Source organism: Borostomias antarcticus (genome assembly GCF_949987555.1).
Source record: "Borostomias antarcticus genome assembly, chromosome: 31".
Classification (NCBI taxonomy): Eukaryota; Metazoa; Chordata; class Actinopteri; order Stomiiformes; family Stomiidae; genus Borostomias; species Borostomias antarcticus.
This window is the reverse complement of record NC_140264.1, coordinates 5,336,409-5,343,908: the sequence shown is the minus strand read 5'-3', so window position 1 is coordinate 5,343,908 and position 7,500 is coordinate 5,336,409. Positions and strand designations below refer to the sequence as shown.

At 52.9% G+C, this 7,500-nt stretch overlaps 1 protein-coding gene across 2 annotated transcripts in view; it reads left to right on the top strand.

Moving 5' to 3' along the window:
• LOC311327301 (HUWE1-associated protein modifying stress responses-like) overlaps positions 1 to 5,302 on the top strand; it is a 6,207-nt gene extending 905 nt beyond the window's left edge. Inside the window, exons 2-5 of one of the 2 annotated variants that reach the window (XR_014631092.1) lie at positions 840 to 923; positions 2,238 to 2,510; positions 2,600 to 4,724; positions 4,762 to 5,302. Coding sequence is in view for 1 of the 2 variants with exons in the window: in XM_084460336.1 (XP_084316462.1) it covers positions 840 to 923; positions 2,238 to 2,510; positions 2,600 to 2,859 (617 nt within the window). In the remaining variant the exon portion in view is untranslated. Of the gene's footprint in view, positions 1 to 839; positions 924 to 2,237; positions 2,511 to 2,599 lie in introns of both variants that reach the window. The other variant, XM_084460336.1, reaches the window with a different exon arrangement.
• Positions 5,303 to 7,500: the final 2,198 nt, after the last annotated feature.

Here is a 7,500-nt window from a genome sequence, read left to right as displayed (position 1 = left end):
GAGTTTGGCCGAGGCAGGGTTGGGAGTTTGGGCTTTAACATCTGTCTTTGTGTCAGTGTCACAAGACACAAATAAGTCACACGCCTTCCTACTAATTTGATTTTACTCAAAAGCCCAGTCTATTGTGTGTGTTCAGAGCTGACAGCTAAACGGCAGCTGGTTCCTGAGGTACAAAATGGCGGCGCGCAGGGAGGAGTTGCTGGTTGAGAATAACTCTCCTTACGAGCAGAGCCTGTGTGTTACACCCCAAACCCTTTATCACACACTCACAGCTGGATAGGGAGAGTCATTCTCAGGCTAACTGCTTAATTTCGCCCTTTAAAAAAAATTGTACATTGCTGATAACATGCAGAACAAAATGGCGAGGGGATTATCAAGCCAAGACATGTGAATAGTTGTGATTGTAGCCCGCGGTGTCCTGGCTGTCCTGGGGGGTAAACAGACACATATGTGTAAATTGGCACAGTCTGAACATGCCAGCTACCAGCAATGACATGTGAAGGCTGTTGTATTTCTAAACTACAGCGTTTATATTGTCTGTGTTTGGCGTGTGGTCTGTCTTCGCATAGCCAGATAAACTGACGTCTAGTCAAACAAAATGGCGTGTCGCAGACAAGCAAGCTGACATGACAAGTATACATTTCAGTTTAGCTACTCCAAAGACACACACACACACACACACACAAACCTGACAGTAGCAAGGTTTGCTAGATAAACTGACAACCTAGTTTATGAACATTATCACCCTGAGTGTCTTGCTATTCTCTTATCTCTGTAAAGAATCACATCCTGCCAAGTAAAATCTGCTAATGTCACGTTTTTCTGTGTTGTCCCTTCAGACCGAGTGTGTCAGCAGCAACAGGGGTTGTCCCTGTGGGTGCCCTTCCAGAACGCTGCCACCGCCGTCACCAACCTCTACAAAGGCAAGTCACATTTAGTACCTTCGTCTTACCTTCACCTCACGGGGTCTGACGTTACCACAACCCCACAGTACCTCTGCTAAACCCTACAGAACCGTTGGGTTACGTTACGTTAACATACTTAACTGTTCGTTGAGAGAATGTAATCGTATGGTTCTGTACTATACTGGCCCTAGCTGCCTGCTCTGGACTAGAATGGCTTTCTCCTCAGTGTTGTAAGTGCTTGTAAAAGTATATCAGCTAATGTTGAGGTGAGGTCACACGCTGCACAATTTTAGCCTGATTTTCCGCTCGCCGACAAGTTTTTTGCGATCGTAGACAAAAGCCCCACCTCGGAGGCAAATCATAAATCGGGACAAATCCTGTAGTGAAATGAGACTCCCCTGACTAGATATCTAGCTGGTTAAATATCTTGTTGTATGGCAAAAACCCTGTAGTGAAATCAGGCCCCTGCGGTCATCCATTCTTGTATCTCCATTTTTGGAAGCATCACTTCTCGCACATGTCTTCAGATAAATAGACACAGACAAACTGCTTTATCAATCCCCCGAGAGCAAATTGTTAAACGTGGTTTTAGAGCGGACTCCTCTGTGTGAAACGTCTTGTAATTATAACTGACCAACCACCACCTCAGGATCCAGGTCACCTGACAGACGGTCATATGTGCAGCGCCGCCATCGGAGCGCTTGTGAAAGTTGTGTGTTGTTGTTTTGACCTTGACAGTCTGTCACGGAGGGTTGTCCTGGCTGCACCGTGAGGTGCTAGAGCCGTTCTTTGTTGTTGTTGATGAATGCATGTTGATGCTGTCGGACACATCGTTAGTGATTCCCTGGGGGCGCGGGGGTTTCTCTGGCCGTACCCCCTCAACCAGACCACCCAGACGGGGGCTCGGACCCCAGCGTGGTCACCTCCTGGTTCTGGTACCAGAAGCCAAGTTCTAGTCTAGTCTGTAGGTCGGACAGAAGTTCTCCCTCTCTGTCCTCTCCTCTCTCTGGACCCTCCATACGTCTGTCCCCTCTCTCTCTCTCTGGACCCTCCATACGTCTGTCCCCTCTCTCTCTCTCTCTCTCCCCTCATACGCCTGTCACCTCCTCTCTCTCTCTCTCTCCCCTCATACGCCTGTCCCTCCTCTCTCTCTCTGGACCTCCCATACGTCTGTCCCCTCCTCTCTCTCTCTCTCTCTCTCTCTCTCTCTCTCTCTCTCTCTCTCTCTGGACCTCCCATACGTCTGTCCCTCCTCTCTCTGGACTCAGATCAGTTAACTAACCCCTCTCTCTCCCTCCCTCCTTCTCTCCCTCCCTCCCTCCCTCCTCTCAGAGAGTGTTGAGGCCCACCAGCACAGCTATGACCTGGGCATCCAGATGGGATACCAGCGGAGGAACCGGGACGTCCTCTCCTGGGTGAAGAAGAGGCGGAGAAACATCCGGAGGGAGGACCTCATCAGCTTCCTGTGCGGCAAGGCCCCGCCCCCGCGGAACCCCCGCGCCCCGCCCAAGCTGGCCGTGGTGTCGCCCGGCCGACCGTCGGCGGAGACGGCGTCGTCGGTGGAGACGGACCTGCAGCCCTTCAGAGAGGCCATAGCGCTGCACGGTGAGAGGGGCGCGCGCACACACACCGCTGCCCGTACCGTGTGTGTGTGTGTGCGCGCGGTGTGTAACTGTGCTGCTGTTCTCCCGTAGGCCTGAGCGGGGCGATGGCGAGCATTTCCGTCCGCTCCGGAGCGCCCGGCTCCCCCACGCACCTCCGCGACGGCTCCGCCCCCCTGCCCGCCGCGCGCCGCCGGAACGGCCTCCACGACGTCGACCTCAACACCTTCATCTCCGAGGAGATGGCGTTGCACCTGGACGCCGCCGCCGCTGCCAATCGCAAGAGAGGATCCGCCCAGTGCAGTGACGTCATCACGGACTCGCCCACTCACAAACGCAACCGGATGCTCTGAGCATCCCTCCCCCGCAACTGCTCCTCCGCGGCCGATTGGATGACTGACTGACGCCCCGGCCGGCCAATCACAACCCGACCTCGCACCCCCGCCTCCTCCAATCCCGATGCTTCAAAATAAAGAAAAAACAAAATAGAGAAAAAGAGCTACTCCTCCCTCTCCCCCCCCCCCCCCCCCCCCAACTCCTCCTCCCCTCCAGGTGTGAGACGGACACGCCCCCCTCTCCCCCCCCTCCATCCTGACAGCGGTCTGCTCCGCTCTGCTGGGGAGGGGTGGGGGCGGGGTTTCAAGGTCGACGCCCCAGGGGCGTTTTGTTTTGGGTTCCGGAACGTTGCCGGGCCGACCCGGCGCCACGACGACGCGGAGCTGCGTTAGGTCACTTCCTGTTCTGGCGGCTCTGTTCTTCAGCTCTGACTGGACTGCAGGCCTGGGGAGAACACACCCCTCTCTCCCTCTCCTCTCTCTCTCCCTCCCTCTCTCTCTCTCCCTCTCTCTCTCTCCCCACTCTCCATCTCTCCGTCACGTCTCTCTTGTAGAAGACAGTTGAGGAAGAGATGGATAGCAGCTGGTCGTCTCCTCCTCTCCAAACATCACAAAGAGTAGAGAGAGACGGTCAGACGTCTCTCCTGTGTCCTGGTCAGTAGACGTCTCTCCTGTGTCCTGGTCAGTAGACGTCTCTCCTGTGTCCTGGTCAGTAGACGTCTCTCCTGTCTCCTGGTCAGTAGACGTCTCTCCTGTGTCCTGGTCAGTAGACGTCTCTCCTGTGTCCTGGTCAGTAGACGTCTCTCCTGTGTCCTGGTCAGTAGACGTCTCTCCTGTGTCCTGGTCAGTAGACGTCTCTCCTGTGTCCTGGTCAGTAGACGTCTCTCCTGTGTCCTGGTCAGTAGACGTCTCTCCTGTGTCCTGGTCAGTAGACGTCTCTCCTGTCTCCTGGTCAGTAGACGTCTCTCCTGTGTCCTGGTCAGTAGACGTCTCTCCTGTGTCCTGGTCAGTAGACGTCTCTCCTGTGTCCTGGTCAGTAGACGTCTCTCCTGTGTCCTGGTCAGTAGACGTCTCTCCTGTGTCCTGGTCAGTAGACGACGTCTCTCCTGTGTCCTGGTCAGTAGACGTCTCTCCTGTGTCCTGGTCAGTAGACGTCTCTCCTGTGTCCTGGTCAGTAGACGTCTCTCCTGTGTCCTGGTCAGTAGACGTCTCTCCTCTTTGGCCTGGAGGGAGGGGTCCAGAGGCCAAACAGCCGTCAGGTCTAGCAGCCCACTCAAGCGCAAGTGTGTGCGTGCGTGTGTGTGCGTGTGTGCGTGTGTGAGAGCGAGTCAGTCTGTCAGTCACTCTGTCTGGGACCCTTATTTCCTCCACACGTCTTTGAGCTTGTTTGATGTTCAGCATCTCCAGATAATATCATCTCGTTACTCATCTCCAGATAATATCATCTCGTTACTCATCTCCAGATAATATCATCTCGTTACTCAACGAAGAGACGAGCTGTTGAAAGATGAAAGCCTTTCCTCCGAGGTGGCTTCAGACGGAGCCCCCCCCCCCCACCTTTTATATAAAAATAACTTTTTTGCACTTGAGTAGCACATAAAAACGAGGAAAACGAGAGTTCCCTATGGAGACCAAGGAACCCTCCTCCTCTTTGATTGGTCCTCCTCCGCAGGCAGGGTCTGAGAGGGCTGTGATTGGTTCAGTCTCACCTGGTTCAGTTTGACAGACACATTCTGCTTCTCCGTCATGGAGAGGGGTCACGTGATCAGGGTGGCGAAGCCAGGCTGGTGGACGTCGGTGGATTTGTAAGTTACTACTAGTTACTGTTTATAAGTGCAAAAAGTAGTGTTTATATAAAAGGTGTGAGTGCAGCTGGAGGAGAGGCTGGTGGCTGGAGGAGAGGCTGCAGCTGGAGGAGAGGCTGGTGGCTGGACAGCCCTGTTCTCCTGGGCGAGTGAGGAGCTGGTATTGAGGAGCAGGAGGGGTGGGAGCGAGTGGGGAAATGGGCGTGGTTCCTGACCGGGTCTGGGGGGGCGCGGGACCCTCAACGCCCCGGACCATAGCTGGGGGGGGCTGGGCTAGGACAGCAGGACTGACACTTACTGTGTGCGTGCGTACGTGTACTCTTTGCCTTTTGAGGAAGCTGCTATCACTGGTTGTCGTGTGTGTGTGTGTGTGTGTGTGTGTGTGTGTGTGTGTGTGTGTGTGTGTGTGTGTGTGTGTGTGTGTGTGTGTGTGTGTGTGTGTGTGTGTGTGTGTGTGTGTGTGTGTGTGTGTGTGTGTGTGTGTGTGTGTGTGTGTGTAGGGCTCTGGCACGTTCAGCACAATCTACAATCTTTACAGGAGTGATTTTTCGTACGTTTCGTTTTTTTTTTTCTCTTTCTTTTTTTAAACGCTTCCGATATTCCTCCACCCATAGTAGCTCTTTCTGTCAGTAACCTCTGATGTGCATATACGACATTACTGTGCTGGTCTCAAATCAAACACGTGGTACATATTGTAAAAAAGAAAAAAAAGTTGATGTACAATAGTGATTCTGGCATTAAATAAATAAAAAACAAAGCTTTTAACTATGAAACGGCGTGGTTTGCTGTCATTTGCTCGTCTACAAGGGCTCTGAGAAGAGCCGCCGTCACTCCTCGGCCGGTTCCATTAATCGGTAGAGGCGGGGAGAGGGGATCGATGAGCCGGGATTGCGACGCCGTCGGTGGGCATCGAGTTTCTGTCTCACCGCCTCGTCCGTCAGGACCGATCTGCTCCAGCGAGCAGTTGCCCAGCGCGGCCACACGGTGGCGACAGAGGCCGCGTGTTGTAGACGAGGGGACTTCTCCAAATATGAAGCTGCTCTGGTTTGATTTCGACCCTGGCCACTTCAGTCACGCTGCTTGTTATGAGTGCCTGGGGCGTCCGGTGTACGTAATTTGACAAGAAAAACATGGTTTATACAGTTCAGCGGTATCCATTAGGCCGAGGCTTGTATATAGGCTACACGAACATCTGTTATCCTTTGATTACCCGTCTTTATAAATAAAAGGGTGCGCGGTGGTTTTCCCGTTAGCCTCCATGTGGAAGGGAAGGTCTAGTTCAGGGTGTGGTCATGTGGAAGGGAAGGTCTAGTTCAGAGTATGGTCATGTGGAAGGGAAGGTCTAGTTCAGAGTATGGTCATGTGGAGGGAAGGTCTAGTTCAGAGTATGGTCATGTGGAGGGAAGGTCTAGTTCAGAGTATGGTCATGTGGAAGAGAAGGTCTAGTTCAGAGTATGGTCATGTGGAAGAGAAGGTCTAGTTCAGAGTATGGTCATGTGGAAGAGAAGGTCTAGTTCAGAGTATGGTCATGTGGAAGGGAAGGTCTAGTTCAGAGTATGGCCATGTGGAGGGAAGGTCTAGTTCAGAGTGTGGCCATGTGGAAGAGAAGGTCTAGTTCAGAGTATGGCCATGTGGAAGGGAAGGTCTAGTTCAGAGTATGGCCATGTGGAAGGGAAGGTCTAGTTCAGAGTATGGCCATGTGGAAGGGAAGGTCTAGTTCAGAGTATGGCCATGTGGAGGGAAGGTCTAGTTCAGAGTATGGCCATGTGGAGGGAAGGTCTAGTTCAGAGTATGGCCATGTGGAAGGGAAGGTCTAGTTCAGGGTGTGGTCATGTGGAAGGGAAGGTCTAGTTCAGAGTATGGTCATGTGGAAGGGAAGGTCTAGTTCAGAGTATGGCCATGTGGAAGAGAAGGTCTAGTTCAGAGTATGGCCATGTGGAGGAAAGGTCTAGTTCAGAGTATGGCCATGTGGAGGAAAGGTCTAGTTCAGAGTATGGTCATGTGGAAGGGAAGGTCTAGTTCAGAGTATGGCCATGTGGAGGAAAGGTCTAGTTCAGAGTGGGAGAGAGACAGAGAGGAGCAGGCGGTCGCCGTGGCCTACAAAACCCAACCACGGCGAGTTTAAATATTAAATGATGAGCGGATATTTTAAAAAGGACAAGAGCACACTGCTTTGATCATTTGTTTTTAATTATTTAGCGGGTCTACATTAACTACATCGTTAGGCAATGTGCACACAGCGCAGTGAACACACACACTGCCAGGTTGAACTCGCGATGACGGCAGACTAGCCTACTTCCCCATGATTGCTACACGGGTCTCAGCTTGTTAGACTACATGTTTTAATATGTAAAAGTATGTAACTTTGTCATATGTCCGTGGCTTCGTGGCGTGTTTGAAACATCCTGGACATTATTAATGTTGACTTGTCGTCGAGGCAGAGAGAGAGAGAGAGGCAGAGAGAGAGAGAGAGGGAGAGAGAGAGAGCGAGGGAGAGTGAGAGAGAGAGAGAGAGAGGCAGAGAGAGAGAGAGGCAGAGAGAGAGAGAGAGAGAGGCAGAGAGAGAGAGAGAGGGAGAGAGAGAGAGCGAGGGAGAGTGAGAGAGAGAGAGGCAGAGAGAGAGAGAGAGAGAGAGGCAGAGAGAGAGAGAGAGGCGGGTTGAGAGACAGCTGAGCGCGAGAGATGTTTCTCACGTCTGGAGGAGACGATGACGCGTCTGGACAGACGTTCCAGACCACGCCCCCATACCATCACGACCGTCTGGGCCACGCGCGCGCGTGCCCGCGCCCACAGCCGTGGTTCTGGTTCTGGTCGCGAGACCGTCTGGAAAGGTCCCCCTCTCAGAAGTAGAGAT